This window comes from Amphibalanus amphitrite, unplaced genomic scaffold (assembly GCF_019059575.1).
Source record: "Amphibalanus amphitrite isolate SeventyFive unplaced genomic scaffold, NRLGWU_Aamphi_draft 000096F_arrow, whole genome shotgun sequence".
NCBI classification, from domain to species: Eukaryota; Metazoa; Arthropoda; class Thecostraca; order Balanomorpha; family Balanidae; genus Amphibalanus; species Amphibalanus amphitrite.
Window position 1 is genome coordinate 73,382 of NW_024881591.1, and position 20,889 is coordinate 94,270.

General features: G+C 48.9%; 3 protein-coding genes across 5 annotated transcripts in view; 1 reads left to right on the plus strand and 2 right to left on the minus strand.

The window, feature by feature from the left end:
- Window positions 1-20,889, minus strand: part of LOC122380310 (CCR4-NOT transcription complex subunit 10-like) — a 36,461-nt gene that overhangs the window by 9,896 nt on the left and 5,676 nt on the right. The window lies entirely within an intron of this gene.
- Window positions 14,761-17,011, plus strand: LOC122380312 (1,5-anhydro-D-fructose reductase-like). The gene has a single exon (XM_043363364.1). The coding sequence runs from the start codon at window positions 15,208-15,210 to the stop codon at window positions 16,834-16,836; it is 1,629 nt and encodes a 542-aa protein (XP_043219299.1). The 5' UTR covers window positions 14,761-15,207; the 3' UTR covers window positions 16,837-17,011.
- Window positions 17,776-19,068, minus strand: LOC122380314 (1,5-anhydro-D-fructose reductase-like). The gene has a single exon (XM_043363366.1). It carries the CDS (start codon window positions 18,900-18,902, stop codon window positions 17,931-17,933), a length of 972 nt encoding a protein of 323 aa, XP_043219301.1. The 5' UTR covers window positions 18,903-19,068; the 3' UTR covers window positions 17,776-17,930.

Sequence of the window (20,889 nt, forward strand, 5' to 3'; positions counted from 1 at the left end):
AAACAGCGGTTTCCTCTCTCCACTCACGCTACAATCGGTGTTCAAGAGAGGCCGCTGCCGCCGACCTTTAGACAATGGTCCGATACTCGCACCATCGTCGGTCACGTGCACTCGGGCAGGAAACACCACTTGTAGATCCCGTGTCTTGCGTTGGGTACTCCAAGGCAGGCACTCGAGCCAGATGATCAGACAGTCCTCATTCCCCTCCCAATACCCTCTTCACATTACGTGCCAGTTTGTCCTCTCGTATCGAACGCGATGTCGTACTCGAGTGGGCAGCATTTTCTGCTTTGTATGCTACCAAAGTGAGAAATATGGGAATTCATGACCAGGATATTCCAACCGACCCCCGCAGCTTAGATAGCTGGCAGGGGGCAATTTTTGCCCTTTAGGTACGATCTCTGAGAGTTCCTACCGGATGCGGAATTCAAACGACATATCAAATACCTAGGTCAATGTAAGATTCGGGTTGGGTCAAAGTCAGATAGGGTAGAAGATGGCAAAACGCCCATGCTAAGGGAAACTGATCATAACTCGCTTATCTTGGTACGCAAAGAGTTTTTATTTTGCCAGCACCTCATTCATTTGCATTTTTTTTTTTTTTTAGCAGCGAGAGTATGAAAATCTAGCTTGCTTAATATACCATATTTTTCTTCACTTTCTTAACCCGCGCCCCGTAGGGCTACCGGCGGACCCACCCGTAGGGGGGGGGGGGGGCGTTTCGGCCCCCCTTAGATCTCGGAAATTTACCGGCCGATTTTCAAAATTCAAACGGCGTTCTATAGCCCCACCGGGGAACTACCTTGTGACCAAATTTCATTGACCTAGGTCAAACCGATGACGTCACAGGTCAGGTCAAAGGTCGGATTTTCACCGTTCACAGGCATTTCAAGAAATGTGTTGTGAAATCGAGTAAATTGGCAAGTTATTGAAAACCATCGATGGTACATTGTTCGTCAAACACATACTTCGCTATCTAAGGTCACTGTTACCAGGTCAGGTCACAGAGGTCAGGTCACTGGGGGTCACAATATGAAAGTGTCGTGTGATACATGTTTTATGGTCCATTTTACATGACAAATGCGATTATGTGGGTCAGGCAGCTTTTGGGGCCAGCTTAGGTCACGTTTTGGTGAAGGTCAGGTCAAGGTCAGGTCACATTAGGTCAAATTTCAAAGTTGATATTTTTGCATAAAATGGGTATCGATTCGATGCAGCTCGTCACGGGGAGTCCAATGGTGGTCTCTGTTTTGCCCTACGTGGTGTAGAATTGCCAAAAATTGCGTTTGAAAATTTGACGTCATCATTTTTGAACAGTTTTTTTTTTCGCTATAACTTGGCCAAAAAACAATATATCGATCTGAAATTTGGTATATAGATAGAGGACGGTAGGTACTATCACATATATTCCGTTTTTTTTCGAAATACAAAAAACTTTTTGGATTTTTTGGCTAATATATCCAAAAAATTGCTTTTTTGATTTTTGAGGGTCAAAACTAAGAAAATTCAAAAATCCGAGATAGCCACCTTTTATGTCTTGATCATTTTTCTGTATCTTCAAAGCTGTAGGCCTGACAGCTCTTCTCGCGAAGGTCTTTTTTCGGTCGAAAATGGCAGAACATGACGTCATTCTGACGTCATTTGTGGCCAACCTATCATAGCCTCTGGAAAAAGTTTTGGTCACAATGTGTAAAATTGATGCCCGGAGGGGTCCTGAAAGTTTGGTGGCGATATCTCCAGCCGTTTAGGAGATATCGACGGAAAAGGACAGGGGGCCGTTTCGGCCCCCCTACGGGGCGCGGGTTAACGTTTACAAAGGCGCTTCTTACCCATGGTACTGGGTAAAACGCCCGGGCAAAAAGGTAATTAAACGGACTGATTGGCTTCCACTTTTTTACTGTTGTCCGATTGAAGCCATCGGAAGTTGAAGTAGTGCATGAAGTCCAACATAAGCATAAAAATGAAACGTCGAGCTCAACGATGTCAAGATCAAAGCCCAAAGGTCACTCACAATTCCGAATGACCCGCATATGCATCTTATCAAGACCTGCAGAAGTCACAAGTGTATGACGGTTGCTTGGCATCGGCACCGGTCCTGGGAGTGGGAGGCACGCTCAACAACATGGGCCTGTCTCCCAGCCGAGCCTAACCTATTGGCGTTAGGTAAGACTACCCAACCTGAATTAAGGATAGTGACGTTTTACCCTCAACTGCCGATGAACGTTTTGGCCGCTTGCACCGAATGAACATTAAATGAAGTGCAACGAAACTACGAGCCATTGTGGTGCAGCGCAATCACTCACGGCAAATTCAAACGTGATGTGAAATAGAAAAACAGCATATAAGTCACGCAGGTCGTACACAACATGAATTTTTAAATGAACTTTTGAATGAGCTTTTTTTTTAGCATGAACTTTTAAATGCAGCTTATATTTTAAGAACTTCACGAAAAACAGACTCGACCTCACTGCAGATGTAGAACACATGCCTGTTCCACCTGGCCCTGGCGTTGTTATTTCGAAAAGACTTCTGCTGCGTAAAGAGTTCTCATAGTTTTGAAACAGTGGTGCAGTGGGCATCTTACTTGACTGGGCATCTTAGCACCTTTTACCCTAAACATTTAACCCTCGTCCGTATTGGTGTTTTGCCAGCCGCGAACGAATGGGGGGGGGGGGGGTCCGTTGGACCCCTTCTTGCCGTTTCGCCCATAATCGAGCTAGAGCTTCGCAGAAAAAAACGAGCGTGTTGCCCGTGACGAGAGGAAGCCGATGATACCCAATTTTAAAGTCCTAGCTCATTGGTTGACCTTCCAGGTCAGGGCAATGACCCAAAAGTCGGGAAAATCGGGACCTATGAGAAAAAAACACTTTTAAATGGCCTCCTTTCCTTACAACGAAATACCAAATGATGAAATAATGAAATAATTATTGATGATTTCGACCACAGGTCATTATCAAAATAAGCCAGACAGAACTTTTGTCAGACACAAAGTTCAAACAAAAGTTCTGACAAAAGTTTGTCCGTGTCTGACAAAAGTTCTGTCTGGCTTATTTTGATAATGACCTGTGGTCGAAATCATCAATAATTATTTCATTATTTCATCAATTGGTATTTCATTGTAAGGAGGCCATTTAAAAGTGTTTTTTTCTCATAGAACTTATACCTATGCCTTACATACAGCAAGTGCTTCAACAAAATCGGGACCTGTTAGAACGTCGTAAAGAGTGGTTGCTAAAGGTTTTTTCGGGGTGCTGATCACGAATATAATGCTAGTTATGATCATAGATGATGTCTTCATGCAATTAGGCCAGGTCAGGTCAACCAGTAAGGGTTTTGCCGGGTATTCGTAGTAGGTGGCAACCGCCTCTGAAAGCTTCGTAACATCGAAAATATTCACAAAGGCACCAAAACTACATCGTAAATATTCACATGGTTGCTTAATTCGAATTCAGCTAAAAAACTAGCCTAGAAACATGTAAAATTTGAAAAAGTGAACCAAAGTCATCAAAGGTCAATGACCTGACCTGACCTTCCGATGACCTTGACACCAACCCTAATGCATGGGAGCAACATCATATCCCCTGTTTGAACGCTTGAAACCACGAAAAGACCACAAACGCGCGGCTAATGCGAGCCGACACACGCCGAATCGCGATTCCGGCCAAACATGGTCTTGAAAAGTAGGTCACATGTCAAAGGTTATTAGGATCAGGGTCATGAAATTATCAGGGTAGGTGTAAAATTGATTAACGCGAAAGTTCTGAAAGTTTCGTCGCAATCAGCCACTTTTTACGCGAGTTATTCGCAAAAAACCGAGGGGGGGGGGTCCGTTCGACCCCCCCCCCCCACCGGTGAGGGTTAATGTATTGGATGGCGTTTTTTTTTTGCCATGATAATCGTTAATACAATGGGAAAGAAATTGATAATAAACATTACACAAATGTATTATTTTAGCACTTGAAAAAGATCAAAACACCGAATCCTGTGTTTCGATCTCTTTTAAGTACCACTAAAATAATACATTTGTGCCATGTTAACGATCATTTTTCCCATTAACCCGCGCCGGGACGGGGGTGTTTGAACACCCCCCCCCTCCCTGCGGTTTTTCGCCGATATCTCAAAAACGGCGGCGCGGAGCGCCGCCGTTTTTCGCACACCTGTTCGTGCATCTTTTCCGCACATGTTGTGAAAATTTCAGACCCAGGTCGCCCAAGGTCAGGTCACCAGATCACGCCAAGTGACCTCACCTCAGAAAAAATAGGAATGCTCGTCATAGCTACGCCAACTGAACGATTGCCTTGAAACTTTCAGCGATTGATAAGAGTAACAGTATCTATAAAATGTATATCTCGGAATTTTGATATCGGTGACCTAAGGTCAGGTCAATTTTGCGGCCTCTCCATTATAAGTCAATGGGAGAAAATCGAAAAGCGTCTGTTTTGCACGAACGCCATTCTAGACACTCTCAAACATCGAGATGCAGGTAAAATTGACACACTGAACCGGAAAATGGCAACTGTGACCCCTCGTTATGTCCCCGAGGTCATCTCAGGTCACGAATAGTATCTGACAGTTTTTCGCTAATAACTTCTGATAGAGGCATACTAGAGCGATGAAAACGCCTTAGATGTGTTCGGCTCGACGTTGCCGATCGACTGATATGCAACATGTCACCGGTCAGGTCATGACCTTGACCTGAGGTCAAATTTTCAAGTTGACCTTTCAAAGTCAAATTATAGTTCATTCGACGCGTCTCGACGAGAGGAACACGATGCTGGCAAAATAAATGTCGTGGCTCTTATGAGTTAAACGTTATTGCCGAAAAACACTTTTCGTAAAAACGGCTATTTTTGAAGTTTTTGCCCTCTGAAGGCTAAACCGCTGACCTGAGGTCAAATCTGAGGACATATTAGCGAAAGAGCGTTAAAAGAACTATCGAATGCGCTTTTCCGCGGCGCTGTAGCTCTATCGGTTCCCGAGTTAGCCGTTGGCAGTTTCCAAAATGTTGAAATAGCCAACATTTTACCTTTGGTGACCTCTGGTGACCTGACCTTTGACCTGACCTAAAAAATGACTAAAGTGTTTTCGTCCTGATTTTGGCCGTTCTTTCGAATGCCGCTTACCGCGTGTTGCTATGTGGCCCAGGAGCCGAGTTAGAAGGGGGGAGGGTGTTCAGACACCCCCCCCCCCCGGCCCGGCGCGGAAGTCGCGGAGCACCGGCCCGGCGCGGGTTAAAGTCAGGTAAAACAGGATTACATACTTTTAACATTGCAATAAGATTGTTTGAAATGCACTCAAAACTTTATCATACCTTCATTGCGTGAACAATTTACATTCAATAGCAAATCAAGTCGACTGCGACCGAATTATTGAAGCAGCCGGGCAGCTTTAAACAGATTCATGTACCGGAATAACTTGCTTTCAAACCAGTGCAGTTGGCTGAGTGTGCCAATGCCAAACATCTCAACATTTGATATTCTACTACGCACGATCTGTAAGCTAAATTTAGCTGCGCCGGCACTGTGTTTGTACCAACCGGTTTGTGCAGAGGCATCTGAAGCAACACATGCCCAAAGGCGAACACACCTTGCAGAGGTGTACAGCTAAGCATTAAGGCAGGTGTGCAACAACAACAAAAACTAGGAACCATTCCAAACCGACCAACAGACAGCATCCTCGACACGAGATACTGTCAGCAGCCGCAAGAAAGCTAATAAGGGCCGATAAGCCACACAAAGAGCCACAAGGAGTCACACTGATCTCCGACGGGGGAGCCGCCAAGGTGACCTCGGGTGGAGGCACAGCGGCACGCACAAGCAGCTCCGCTGCAGTCAGACGGTGGGTACCGCGCGCGGAGGGATGCACGCAGGCGCTCCGCGGTGTGTGCGAGCTGCGGGCTGACCGCTGAGCGTTGCTGACTGCTCCGGGGAGAGTGGGGAGCATCTCTGTGAAGCCGACCAGCGCCGGCTGGTGCCTCCAGTGTGCACAGCGGCAGATCCTAGCCGGAGAGGGGTGCGCAAACAGCAGCCCGGTGGTCGGCAAGGAAAGCACGGACAGTCATTGGAGATCGAGAGGCGACGGGACAGTGGCCAGCGTCCATCGCACCGGCTGCATTCAGGAGCCGAGGCATTGGATGACCGGAACCAAGGCCCGGAATTGTATAAGACAGCGTATTGTATTGTATTGTAAGACAGCGTATTGTATTTGAGACGTCTTATACAATTGTATTGTATTTATACAATTGTATTGTATAAGACGTCTCAAACGGAAACAACCGCAACAGCCGGCCGCCTGGCTGACGGGAACACTGAGCAGTGAGAAGCAGTTTGCCAGACGTACCGTTCCACAATGAAGACACACAGTGTGCAGCTGCGGGGCGGCCTCAAGATGCCGCTGCTGGGGATCAGCTGCCCGGCCGGCGGAGAGCGCCGGGACGTCGGCGCCGCCGTGCGGGCCGCCCTGCTGGCCGGCTACCGGCACATCGACACCGCCTTCTCACACGGCCACGAGAGGGAGGTGGGCGCCGCCATCAACGCCGTCATCGCGTCCGGCAGACTCAGCCGCAGCGACATCTTCGTGGTGACCAAGCTGCCCATGACGGGCATGCAGGCCGGCCGGGCCGAGGCCTACCTGCGCAGATCTCTGCAGCTGCTGGACCTCGAGTACGTCGACCTGTACCTGATCGAGCACCCGGTTGGTCTGGTAGAGAAGCACCGAGAGAACGGTAACCACGGCGAAACACCATGCAGCGTGACTCCAGCAGCGGACGAGCTTCAGCGGCGGAGAAAAGGCTTCGCACTCAACAGAAGCATCAGTCTTCAACATGATGCCCTTATGACTTTTGGAGCCAGGTACAAACCCAACATCACTACGGGCCGCAGACGCAGCGTGTCCCTTCAAGCCGAATCCCACGCGGACAGAGAGCTAAACCTGGCCCTGTGTCTGTCACCCACGGACACCGACCGTCTGGAGCTGGACCTGGGGACCGACCTGCTGGCCGTGTGGCGCGACATGGAACGTCTGGTTCGGCTTGGTCTGACCAATAACATCGGCGTGCGCAACTTCAGCGTCCACCAGCTCACCAAGGTGGTGGCGGCGGCCGAGATCGCGCCGGCCGTCCTTCAGATCGAGTGTCACGCCTACTTCCAGCAGCGCGAGCTGCGCCGGCTCTGCCAGAAACACAACATCGCGCTGACGGCGTTCGGCGCGCTGGGAGAGACTCCCGGCCAGCGGCAGGCAGAGGTGAACGGCAACGGACTGTCCGAAGTCCAGAACGGGAAAAGCGTTGTTCAGAAAGCTCAAAACGGTACCAGAGTGGTTGAGGTGATCCAGGATAGAAACTGCGTGGACAAAAATATGTTGAATGGCAATAGTATCGTCAAGTGGCTGCAGGACAAAACGGCCGAAATGGTACAGAAGGGAAACGGAACGGCTGAAAAGATCCAGAACAGAAACGACATAGTCGATAACATGGTGAACAAGAACAACATGGCCAATAATATGTCAAACGGGCACGACGCGAGCAGGACGATTTCAGACGGGAGCAGCGTGACCAACAAGACACCGAACGGGATTGGTGAGACGGATGATGTACTGAGCGACGACGGCGACGGCGAGGAGAAGACGCCGGACCTGCTCCACAACCCGGTGGTCCGGCTGGTGGCGCTCCGACACAAACGGACTCCGGCGCAGGTGCTGCTCCGCTTCCTGGTGCAGCAGAACATTGCCGTCATCCCCGCGGCGGCCAGCGACATGGCCGTCAAGGAGGACAGGAGCATCTTCAACTTCCAGCTGGACCAGGTGGACATGGAGGCGCTTCGCTCGCTGGAGCGCGGCCAGGCCGGCCGGCGCTTCTACTTCCGCGACGCGTTCCCCGGGTACGAGAACCACCCCGAGTATCCGTTCTGAGCCGAGTTTGAACGCTCTCTCGGGAGTCGCGAGTGATGGTCGACTGATGTATAACTATCTTTTGCACGGTGCACAGTGCACACTGTGTGTTGCAGGTGCTATCTACAAGTAGTTTACGGGAGTGTATTTTTGTTATTAGTGTAACCCAGAGACACATGAGTAGGCAATTATTGTAAGGAGGTAGAAACTACACAATCGTACATTTTACCACATGGAAATTGGGAAATGGTTCAGGAATCTTGAGGCAGAAAACATCGATCCTGCACTTTACTGGCGAATTTGTAATGGTCTTGTAAGTTGTATTCAATTCCTTCCAGCCACACCCTCTTTCTTAACTTAGTTTATACTTTCGAAAGCGAAACGGGAGGACAAGTGTACGTTACCATGTTACGTGCAGAAGGGATAATACACGAGTTCCATCTGTGACAAACTCAGCCGAAATTGGCCAGTTGTTTCATGCAATTCCACATTTGGGTAACCCGCTGTGTTGACTGGTATTGCTATGGTTGCTTATTGCTCCTGCCAATGAATGGGCTGCCGTTGATAATGTCTGTTGCATCAGCATGACTATCCGATGCTTGGTAAAAGGGATCCAGCTCCACAAAAAAGACCGCATGCGAATGGGCCCAACGGTTGCTGAGATATAATAAACCAGTATAGCGCCTTTTGGAGCGACTAACGGAGCGAGCGAGGGGGTGAGTCTTGCACGTGCGAAATTTCGAAGGGGTACCTTCAACTGACTTGTGCACGGCACCCTACTGACCGGTTTCTAACGATGTGCCAAATTTGAGCACAATCAGCCCAGCCGTTCTCGAGATCTGGGAGCGGCACCCTGCACGTGCGCACGTGCAAAATGGGTCCCAACTGACTTGTGCACGGCACCCTACTAACTGGTCCCTAACCGTGTACCAAAGTTGAGCGCTATCGGTCCAGCCGTTCTCGAGATCTGGAAACGACTCCTGCACGTGCGCACGTGCAGCAGCACCCCAACTATGGCACATGGATGTGCATTGCCTAGTGGGTGCCTACCTACATGCCAACTTTCAGCGCAATCGGCCAAGTAGTTAGGGGAGAGTGGGGTAATTTGGCCGCTTTTTTTAGAAAACGATGTAACTAAAAATCGACAACACATTTCTGCATTTTCTCAACGCTGACAGGTGTGGCATACATTTTGCTTTCTTGGACAGTAAACTTGAAATGATAAGAGTAACTACCTATATTGAAATTGTGACGTATTACAAAGGTCTGCAAAGCGGCCAAATTGCCCCACTAGCAGGGTTATTTGGCCGGGGGTGTGGGGCAATTTGGCCGGTGTTAGTTTGAGGCCATGATTTTTGTTATAGGCGAGTCAGCTTCACATCCAGCAATGACGCGTGTCCTACGACGCATTTGAAGCATTTTGGAGGTTGACTCAGCCGTCACAGGGGTCGAAAATAGTCAAAATAACGGCTCTAGATGCGATGACAGTTTTTTACGAATATCTTTTGAAGTAATTAAGCTAGGCCAAAACTAAAAGTACCATCGTAATTATCTCGTCATTCCGCATCGAAACATGTATGTGTTGACCTCGAGAGGTCAAGGTCAAAGGTTGGCTTCAGGTCACGTTACCTCAGGTCGCTTGACCTCAAGGTTACGTGAGTTCAAGGTCATCATGTATATCATTCGATGCGCCTTGACGAGCTGAAAACAATGATACCATTTGCGCGGCTGTATCTTTTTTCTGTAAGTATTTATTCGCAAAAAAGCGTTAGGTAACCTTTGATGACGTCACATGCCCTTACAGCTGTCCAATAGGAAATATGGCATCAAGGTAGTCAAAGTTGGTCATGAATTATGTCATTTATGGTATAATTGACCATGACAACTCAGCCGTCCCAGCATAGTGACTCTGAGCGCACCGGCCAAGTTGCCCCGCTAGTCCCGGCCAAATAACCCCACATTGCCATTCTGAAATTTTTTGTCTATAAAGTCGTCATGGCTGTACAGAACGAGATGAAATTGCTCTTGGAACCGCTGAACACCCTCAAAAATGGCGCTATTATGTTGGAATTCGTTTACAGCCCAAATACTACATGTTATACAAATTTTTAAACGGAAGTAAAAGTTACCATTTGCTAACGAAATTCACCTTTTATTAATTTTGAATAAAACTAAGAGGGGGAAAGTTTTGACATTTGTTCTCGAGTTAGTTCTGCCGACGACAAATGAATAGAGACTGAAGTTATTTCATTCACTTCTATCAGCTTTCGTGCAGGTGGGGGCGGCCAATTTACACCACCGGCCAAATTACCCCACTCTCCCCTACCGAGATATTGCAACAATTACAAAAGTGACACCTCTTCGTTTTGCACGTGGCACGTGCATAAGGGGTCACCCACATGCGTCGGGAATAGTCCAATACTTGGTAGAAGGAATGAAGCTACCCTACAAAAATTACCGCGTGTAAATCGGTCAATTGGTTGCTGAGATATAAGCGTCGCAGAATCGTGACCACGGCCGGCCGGCCGGCCGCTCATACTCAGAAATTTCCGTTTTTCTGCGTAAGACTCCGCTCGTTTCGCTCGCTCCGTAATAAGCCTCTCAAAAGCGTCACAGGCCGGTTCGGGCCGGACCGCTCATACTGAGATTTTTTCCGTTATATTGAAAAGACTCGCTTTGCGGTTCGCGCTTGCCCGTAATAACCAATATATAAAGCATACAACCAAGTAAATTTTTCGGCACTAACAGAGTTTTTTAACTATCGAGGAAAGGGTCAAGGTTATAAATTTCCACATTTTATTAGCAACAGATATGTAGCCAGGATTTTGCTCAGAGAGGGGCCACAGGTCGCGGCCTATTATAGTGTCGATCCCCTCAAAAAAGGAAAACTCCTCGGATTTGGCCCTTTATTTTTGGGGGTGTTGTGCAGCTGTTTTGTTGTTTTTTTTTTGTTATTTTTCGCCTACAGGGGGGGGGGCATGGCCCCCTTGCCCCCTTGGCTACGTCCCTGATTAGCAATCTTCCTCGCACAAGTACTTTCCTCATTGAATGATTTCTATGTGAATTAATAATTATTCCCGATGAATTCCATACCTAATGGATAATTGGATAACTACCATGGACGGAACCGCTTATTCGATTCTGACCAAGGTAACAGTAAAAAAACAAGTTTTCCTAAAATTCGTCGACACTTTATGAAACCGTACCGACAATATGGGTGCCCTGGCAGGAGTGACGTCATCATATTAGCATGCTCATTTTTGAAGACACAAAGTCCATGCACTTACCGAGCACAATTTGAAATTGAATAAGTAGGTACTTAGGCATTTTAGCGGTAAAAAAAATCTTGGTAAAGCGCTGAAGCTGCCAAAACTAACGTGAGAGCTTCGATAATTAACTGGGAGCCAAACCACTTTTGAAAAGAGAACGAACTATAGGTACCATAGTTCGGCCAAAAATAAGGCAAGAGTGACGTCATGTTCACTCGATTTTGATAGGTCTATTTTTCAGAAAAAAAACGTAATTAAAGCGATAGAACACATGCAGATGAGCGTCTCTCTAAAAAGTTAATCTGCTATCTTGAAAAATCTTTATTGCAAATAACAGTTATTCGCAATACTATTTTAAAGTAGTTTATTATTTACCATCATTATAGTACCTACCTAATTAAAATACTTGCAGGTCCAGAGAAGCAATCAATCTTGGACCTCGCGGGGGGTCGACCCCCCAAAACACTTTCTCCAAATTCCAAAAACTCCTTGGATTTCAATTCCCTGCGCACTGCTATACAGTAAAAAACAAACTTTTCCTAATAAAAGTTGTTGAGTTTCGTTTTATTGTAGAAAAAAACGCAAATTTTTGCCAATTTCGGGTGCTGGGGGGGGGGAATTTGCCCCGAATGCCCCCGGGAGCCGTCATTGATTAAAATCCGACAGTAAGTACATCACACACCAAAAATAGTAAATTGGGCGCCGAATAACGCAAAATTGGGTAGAGCTTAACAAAGGGTGGTTTCTGGGACAAAAATGACCGCTGAACCCGAATCTGACCGGTGCGCACCTCTAATGTTGCACCACTTCCAGAGCACGTGCAACTGCGTGGTTCATCTTTTTTGGAGAATGGTACCTTTTTAATGAATTGCAGGGTAACGCCGTTGATATTTGAGATATTGTTTTGATATTTTGTCCCTGTACTAAAAACACATGGCGTAATTGAAAGCTGAAGTTTCGCAATGTTCGGACAGCCGATGACGTCACCGTGACGTCATTTACCTATAAATGAGTTCAAAAAGTCGTCTTGTCCTTAAAGCATTTAACTTTATTCCCGTCGTATGCAAATCAGAGAAGGGAAAATAATCAAACATGATCTATGAACATTTCTGGGTCGGATCATGCTAAAATCGTTTTTGCAGAAGTACATGTGAGTCACGTTGAGAACGTGACAGTCCAAGTCACCACCTGACAGATTTGGTCAAACTGGATGAAGTAGTACAGCAGATTGATAAATCACGTGAAACAGGATATTTTATAGCATTTTTACTGTGTTCTGGCGCTGCGACGGCATTTAAATCAAAATGCTGTTGGTTCTATGAGAAAAAAACACTTTTAAATGGCCTCCTTACAATGAAATACCAAAAGATGAAATAATGAAATAATTATTGATGATTTCGACCACAGGTCATTATCAAAATAAGCCAGACAGAACTTTTGTCCTATGTTCCTATGGACAAAAGTTCTGTCTGGCTTATTTTGATAATGACCTGTGGTCGAAATCATCAATAATTATTTCATTATTTCATCTTTTGGTATTTCATTGTAAGGACGGAGGCCATTTAAAAGTGTTTTTTTCTCATAGAACTTATACCTATGCCTTACATACAGCAAGTGCTTCAACAAGTAAAATGCTGTTGGCGTTGAATTGACTAAATATCGTTCTTTTGGTCTTATTTATAGTTCGAATTGTATAATTTTTTTATTTACCTATTTCAAGTAAATATCCATTCCTATGTATAACGGAAAGTCAGCGTGGGTTCAGCCTAGTCGTTACGCGCGTTTGGCAAGCGATAGAAAATGATCTATAATTGTGCTTGTCATGAAGACTGGGAAAAAAATAAACAGCTGTGGTTTTCAAAAAGGGCCAAAATCCCCTTTGTAAGAAAGTGAAATATCTTGGATATTTGAGGAAAACAATCTAAGATCGAGGCGAGACCACACGATAGACGATGCAGGAACAAAAAAGTACCTACAAGAATGATCTGACAACCGAATGCCTCCTCGTAAACCTGTTTTGTGTGAAGTGCATTTTCTTGGGACTACATTGCAAGTAAAAATTCATTTGTATCAAAGGAGCATGGATTTCTGATTGCCCTATAAAGTTGAAACTTGAAGCTTGGTGACACCTTTAACATGCATGCGGCTCGACACAATCAGATACTCTTGGTGCACACATGGAACCATTTTAGACAAAGCTGCAGATTGATGATGACGCAATGATTTATGCAATGATTTTTGACTATTATATTAAAGTTTTGGAATACAACACAGCTACACGACTAGTTTTATTTTGAACTATATAAAAAGGGTACCATTCTTCAAAAAAGAAGAACCACGCAGTTGCACGTGCTCTGGAAGTGGTGCAACATCAGTTAGAGGTGCGCACCGGTCAGATTCGGGTTCAGCGGTCATTTTTGTCCCAGAAACCACCCTTTGCTAAGCTCTACCCAATTTTGCGTTATTCGGCCCAAAATTGGGCCTGCTTCCCCTGACTAAAAAACACGTTTGTGTTTCTGAGCTCAAACTGCATCATAGAGACACCTTTTTGTCGGCAAACCTCAATTAAAAATTGTCATTTTTATTAACCAGTGACCTTTTCTTCGATGTAAATTGTAATCGGCTAAAATGGCTTCGAACGGCAGAGACGACATTATTTTCGTACTATTTGATAGCTAAAACGGACCATATAACAGGAGTCACATGGCCTATACCTACATACATGCCTTAAAATTTCCGTGATCTTTTGCAACCTAGCCTGACCTAGCTTTAAACTCAAACATATCAAGTACAGTCTCGCAACCTCATTCAGCATTCATCTGTGAGCGCGAGAACCAAATATCAGCTTGACGTGAATTATTTGGCGGCAGCCCAAAACAGAAGTGATAACATGCCTAAACGTTGATAATTTTCACGTTCAACTGGCTTGTGACGCATCGGTGACCTCGAAGTCAATACAAGAACGTTTCGCTCGACGTTTTTTTTTAGAACTATTAACCCTCGCCCGGATGGGGGGGGGGGGGGGCGGGCGTTATTGGCCACACCTGCCAGTTTTTTGCGCGTCGTCGAAAACTGCGGCGCGCAGCACCGCGATACTTGGTAAGTCAACTGCAACCAATCACTGAAGCGCCCAGACAACTACTGTCCACGGAGCATACCTTGGTACATAACAGAAAGACCCGTTTTCGAATAAGTGGGTTGGGCGCACGCAAACATCCGACAACATATGACATTATTCTACTCGTACTACGCAGGACCTGCTGGTCACGTTTGGCTAAGCTGCCTCCCCGCACTGCTTTTGCACTAACCAGTCCCTGCAGAGCCATTTATAGCATCCTGTGCCAGAGGGTAACACGCACCTGGAAACCGGTATCACAACGGCCACAGTCCAGACATCGGGATGGGTGGCCAGCAACAACAATCGAATTCGGACACATTTCTAAACGACCGACACACAGTCGACACGAGACTCTGTCGCCAGGCACAAAAAAAAACTCAAACTGATAAGGGCTCACAAAACAGCGGTCCAGCGCCGCCCGCTTTGTGTGTCGAGGTGAGCTGGGGCAGTGGTACAGAGGTACACACAAACAGCCCAACTGCAGTCGGCCGGCGAGCGCCGCACGGAGAGGGAGGCACGCGGCTGGTCTGCGGTGCGTGCCAGGGCTGCCGGCCGATCGCTGAGCGCCGTGGGTAGCGAGTGCGAAGTATCGCTGTGAGGCTGATCAGCGCCGGCGACTGACGCGGTGCCTTCTGAGGGCACAGCGCTAGATCCTAATCGGCCGAGGAGTGTGCTGACAGCACCTCGGTGGTCACCCAGGCAGATAGACAGCCATTAGAGACCACGACTAGGCGAGACAAAGGTCAGCGTCCATCGCTTCAGCTGTGTCCCGGAGCCGGGGTCCTTCAACAACCAGATACAAGGTTCTACATATCACAGGAATAATAGTCCCAGAACGGAGGCCAAGCACATGCCAGACGAATAGCAGACAGTCGTCTTGCTGACGGAAAGTCAGAGCGGTGAGCAGCAGCCTGTTGGACCTGCCACTCCACAATGAAGACACACAGTGTGCAGCTGCGGGGCGGGCTCAAGATGCCGCTGCTGGGGGTCAGCTGCCCGGCCGGCGGAGAGCGCCGGGACGTCGGCGCCGCCGTGCGGGCCGCCCTGCTGGCCGGCTACCGGCACATCGACACCGCCTTCTCACACGGCCACGAGAGGGAGGTGGGCGCCGCCATCAACGCCGTCATCGCGTCCGGCAGACTCAGCCGCAGCGACATCTTCGTGGTGACCAAGCTGCCCATGACGGGCATGCAGGCCGGCCGGGCCGAGGCCTACCTGCGCAGATCTCTGCAGCTGCTGGACCTCGAGTACGTCGACCTGTACCTGATCGAGCACCCGGTCGGTCTAAGAGAGAAGCTCACACAGAACGGCGAACATGGCGGGACCACAAACGGCACCGTGACGAACATAAAGAGCGAACTCCAGCAGCAGAGAAGGCGCTCTGCGCACAACAGAAGAACGAGTTTTCAATGTGACATCCTAGCGACAAGCCGAGTTAGCTACAGGCATACAATCACCGAAGGCCGCAGGCGCACTGTGTCGCTTCGATCGGCATCCCTCGCGGACAGAAACATCAGCCTGAGCTTATTGTCACCCACTGAGACGAATTGTCTGGAGCTGGACCTGGGGACCGACCTGCTGGCCGTGTGGCGTGACATGGAACATCTGGTTCGGCTTGGTCTGACCAATAACATCGGCGTGCGCAACTTCAGCGTTCATCAGCTCACCAAGGTTGTGGCGGCGGCCGAGATCGCGCCGGCCGTCCTTCAGATCGAGTGTCACGCCTATTTCCAGCAGCGCGAGCTGCGCCGGCTCTGCCAGATACACAACATCGCGCTGACGGCGTTCGGAGCGCTGGGAGAGACTCCCGGCCAGTGGCAGACGGTGACGAACGGCAACGGCATGGTACAGGGAGTGCCGAGCGGCAACGGATCGTCCGAGATATTCCAGAAAGGTACTGGCGTAGTCAGCGGGATCCAGAACGGTACCGGTGCGGTTGAAATGATCCAGGACGGAAACTACGTGACCACGAACATGCTGAATGGGATTAACATGGTCAAGAGTATTCTGTACGGAAAGGGAAAGGCCGAAATGATCAAGAACGTTAACGGAACGGACAAAATGATACAAAACAAAAAAGGAACGACCGGAAAGAGCCAGAATGAAAACGGCACAGAAGAGAGCAAGCTGAATGGAAACAACATGGCCAACAAGATGCCAAACGGGCACGGCGTGACCCAGACGATTATAAACGGGAGCAGCGTGGCCAACAAGCTACGAAACGGCATTGGGGAGACGGAGGAGATATTGAGCGACGACGGCGACGGCGAGGAGAAGACGCCGGACCTGCTCCACAACCCGGTGGTCCGGCTGGTGGCGCTCCGACACAAACGGACTCCGGCGCAGGTGCTGCTCCGCTTCCTGGTGCAGCACAACATCGCCGTCATCCCCGCGGCGGCCACCGAGGCGGCCGTCAAGGAGGACAGGAGCATCTTCAACTTCCAGCTGGACCAGGTGGACGTGGAGGCGCTCCGCTCGCTGGAGCGCGGCCAGGCCGGCCGGCGCTTCTACTTCCGCGACGCGTTCCCCGGGTACGAGAACCACCCCGAGTATCCGTTCTGAGCCGAGTTTGAACGCTCTCTCGGTAGTCGCGAGTGAATGTCGACTTATGTAGCACTATCTTTTGCACGGTGCGCAGTGCACACTGTGTGTTGCAGGTGCTATCTACAAGTAGTTTATGGGAGTGTATTTTTGTTATTAGTGTAACCCAGAGACACATGAGTAGGCAAGAATTGTAAGGGGGTAGAAACTACGCAATCGTACATTTTACCACATGGAAATTGGGAAATGGTTCAGGAATCTTGAGGCAGAAAACATCGATCCTGCACTTTACTGGCGAATTTGTAATGAACTTGTATTCAATTTCTGCCAACCACATCCCTTTTCCTACCTATATATTTTCCACAGCGAAACGGGAGATCAGATCGTGACAATATACGTTGCGATGTTACGTGCAGAAGGGATAATAAGCGAGATCTCGCTGTGACAAACTGAGCCGAAATCGGCCAGTTTTCCCAGGCGATAGAGATATAGGAAACCGATAATGTTCGTTGGTACTATGGTTGCATATTGCTCCTACTGATGAATTGGCCGGCGCTATTATGTTTGTTGCATGAGTTCTGCTTTTGAATTAATATAATTGCATTGCAAAAAATCAACCTTTACTAATATTAAAGATATACGAAAACAGATCGAAGGCATAAGCAAGTATAACCATTTTTTTCCAAACCTAAATAAACTCAAGAATGATATTGCTCAAAGAGTGCAGGTCAGAATCGCTGCAATCGTTGCTTCTCATCGTTGCGAATAAAACCGACTACCAGCACGGAGTAGTCGGGAATCACTCAAGGTCTCTCTTATCTCCCCCCAGAAAAAAAAACAGACAAAGGCATGACCATTTAGGACTTTATATAGCACGTTTGGCAGTACAATGGAAGATATAAGCGACTAGTCTCACGTCTGCAAACTGCAAAAACGATGCAAAACGACGCCACCGACTCACTGCGGACGGTACAGAGGAGCAACAAAGCTCGCGACGCTGCCAGGTCAGAGGATCGGCAATGCGTCACAACAAAATACATTTCTTCCTCTAAATATGCTAATAGGACAACCAACAAACAGCTGTTTGTGAATAAGAAACGCGTAACATTTTTCACTTAGAATGGACACTCGGGGTGACGTTCAACGCCAGGGAACGAGAGCATGGTGAAGCTTCTGCCGGCCTCTCCTTGATTCAAGAAACGCAGGGCTTCCATGTCTAGCTCGTCCAGCTTGAAGCTGAAGATGTCGCCGTTCTGCTTGATGCGACCAGCGTTGGTTGACTTGGGGATGACGATGATGTCCTGCTGGACCAGGAACCTGAGCAGCACCTGGGCCGCCGTCCGTTTGTGTTTCTCGGCCACCAGACGTACAACGGGATTGTTCAGCAGGTCGGGCAGCTCGATCTTGACGCCGCGCTTTTCATAGAGCACCTTCCTGCCGGGAGAGGCCAGAGGCGCGTAGGCCGTGATGGCGATGTTGTACTTCTTGCAGACCTCGCGCATCTTTAGCTGCTGGAAGTAGACGTGACACTCGACCTGGTGCACTGCAGGTGGGATCTTGGCATTCGACACGATCTTGAGGACCTGTTTGTCGGTGAAGTTGGACACTCCAATCGACTTCGCCAAGCCCAAGGAGACCATCTTCTCCATGTCCTTCCATACGGAAATCAAATCGGTTGAGCAGTCCAGAACAACCTTACCGTTGTCCATCGGAAAGGGGTCTGACTCACTCCTCTCAGCGAATCCTAGCGGTGCGTGAACCAGATACAGGTCAACGTAGTCAAGACCGAGAGCCTTTATCGACTTCCTGAGGTACTTCTCTACCTTACCCGCCTGCATCCCGATCATCGGCAGCTTGGTCACTACGAAAATGTCACTTCTCTTGACCTTGCCGGAGGCGATGGCGGCCTTGATGCCGCGGCCGACGCCGTCCTCGTTCAGGTAGTTGTAGGCGGTGTCGATGTGCCGGTATCCGGCCAGCAGGGCGGCCTCCACGGCGGCAGCTACCTCATCTCCCGGTGCCTGCCAGCAGCCGAGGCCGAGCAGCGGCATCTTCTGTCCATTGTTGAGCTTCACAGACGATCCCATGGTTCGTCACTGACGTTTCCGCTTCACACTGAGAATCAGCTGGGGGCGGTGGGCGAGCGGAGATGGACGCTGCGGATAGCACGGACTCTGAGCTCCGAATGCGGCCGCCGGCCCAGAGAGGGCCTTTATCGAGCCGCCGGCGACACGTGAATGCCCTGTCCTCAGTAGAGGACCATGACCAGCACTACGAACCGCCCAGAGCCGTGCAGAAAGGCTCTGTCATGCTGACAGACTGCTTACGAACATGCCAGAGGGTCGGTCCATCGCGCTACACTCAAATGTACTTGCCTAACATAGTCTGATTGCTTTTACTCACAAGTACCTACATACAAACACGGCCACTAGATTGACTAGTTCGTCGGACCGCCTATCGTGTGTTCTCGTATGATAGCATAATCTGCTCCAACTGCCGGCGCCTCGCGGTGCTGCGTCATCCGGCCAACCGTCGGGGGGACGCGCCGGCCAAGGTCAGGGAGACGGGCGGAGCGATCGGCCCGGCCGGCACGACCGGTCGCAGTTCGGACCCGACCCAGCCGGACACGAACCGTGAGAGATGCTCAGGTAGACAACAGGTCAGAAAATCGCCCTTTTGTAGCGCTCCGCAGGGGACGAGTCGAAGGTTAACGCAGTGTGCCGTTAAACAAAACAGCTGCAGGTTTGGTGAAAAATGTGCTTACCTTACGTTTTACAAGACAAACTAGTGTGAGAGACTCGTCGAGAGATGTGTGATGCATATCATGCCACCATTCCCCGGTAAATAGTCTAATATCATGTAGTAAGCCAACGCCAACATCCAGAAACATGCCGCTGTCGTCCATTACCACGAGCCTGCTTCAGCTTAGGATGAACTTTATTCACACAACTCCGAGGCTACAATATAAGCAGAGCAACACCAGCACCGAAAGTAGCTCAGAAGTCAGAAATGAACTAGTATCAACACCTCAACCAGGCACGGCCGAGGCTGCATCGACACTGGTGTGAGACAAAGCGCATCAATCATTACGGCACAAAGCAGGAGTCGCCGAAAAACCTCACACACATCATACCGATTATTTGCACATAATGCTAAGCGCCATGCAGCAAAACCAAAGCAACAAATAAAAATACCACGAAAACATCTTACGAACATCTCTCAAAAAAGCACCTGATGACTTCCAGAGAAACATAGGACATTTGACCATGAAAATAGTGCCAACGAACGTGGAAAGGCTCAGTCTAGTGCGGAGCTTCGGGATGCATGTCGGAGTTGGGGAACAGGTCCTTCATTCGGACGATTCTGCCGGCCTCTCCCTGGTCCAACAGACGCAGAGCCCCCATGTCCACCTCATCCAGCTTGAAGCTAAATAGGTCCCCGTTCTGCTTGATTCGTTCCACTTTTACCGATTTCGGAATGACGATGATGTCCTGCTGAACCAGGAACCTGAGCAGCACCTGGGCCGCCGTCCGGTTGTGTTTCTCGGCCACCAGACGCACCACCGGGTTGCTGAGCAGGTCCGGCAGCTCGACCTTCATCCCCATCTTTTCCATGAACATTTTGCTGCCGGGCGATCCCAGTGAGGAGTAGGAGGTGAAGGCGATGTTGTGCTGTTTGCACATCTCCCGCATCTCTGTCTGCTGGAAGTAGACGTGGCACTCGACCTGCTGCACGGCCGGCGGAATTTTGGCGTTGGCCAGGATCTTGCGGACCTGCTTCACGGTGAAGTTGGACACGCCGATGGACTTGGTCAGTCCCAGGGAGACCATCCGTTCCATTTCCTTCCATATGGCGATCAGGTCAGTCGAGAAGTCCATCAGAAGCTTCCCGTTTTCGAAGGGGAACACATCTGTCTCGCTCCGCTCCACCAGACCGATAGGGACGTGGACCAAATACAGGTCTATATAATCCAGGCCCAGCGACTTGAGTGACTTTCTCAGGAACTTCTCCACCTTCCTCGCCTGCATGCCGATGTTTGGCAGCTTGGTCACCACGAATATGTCGCTTCTCTTG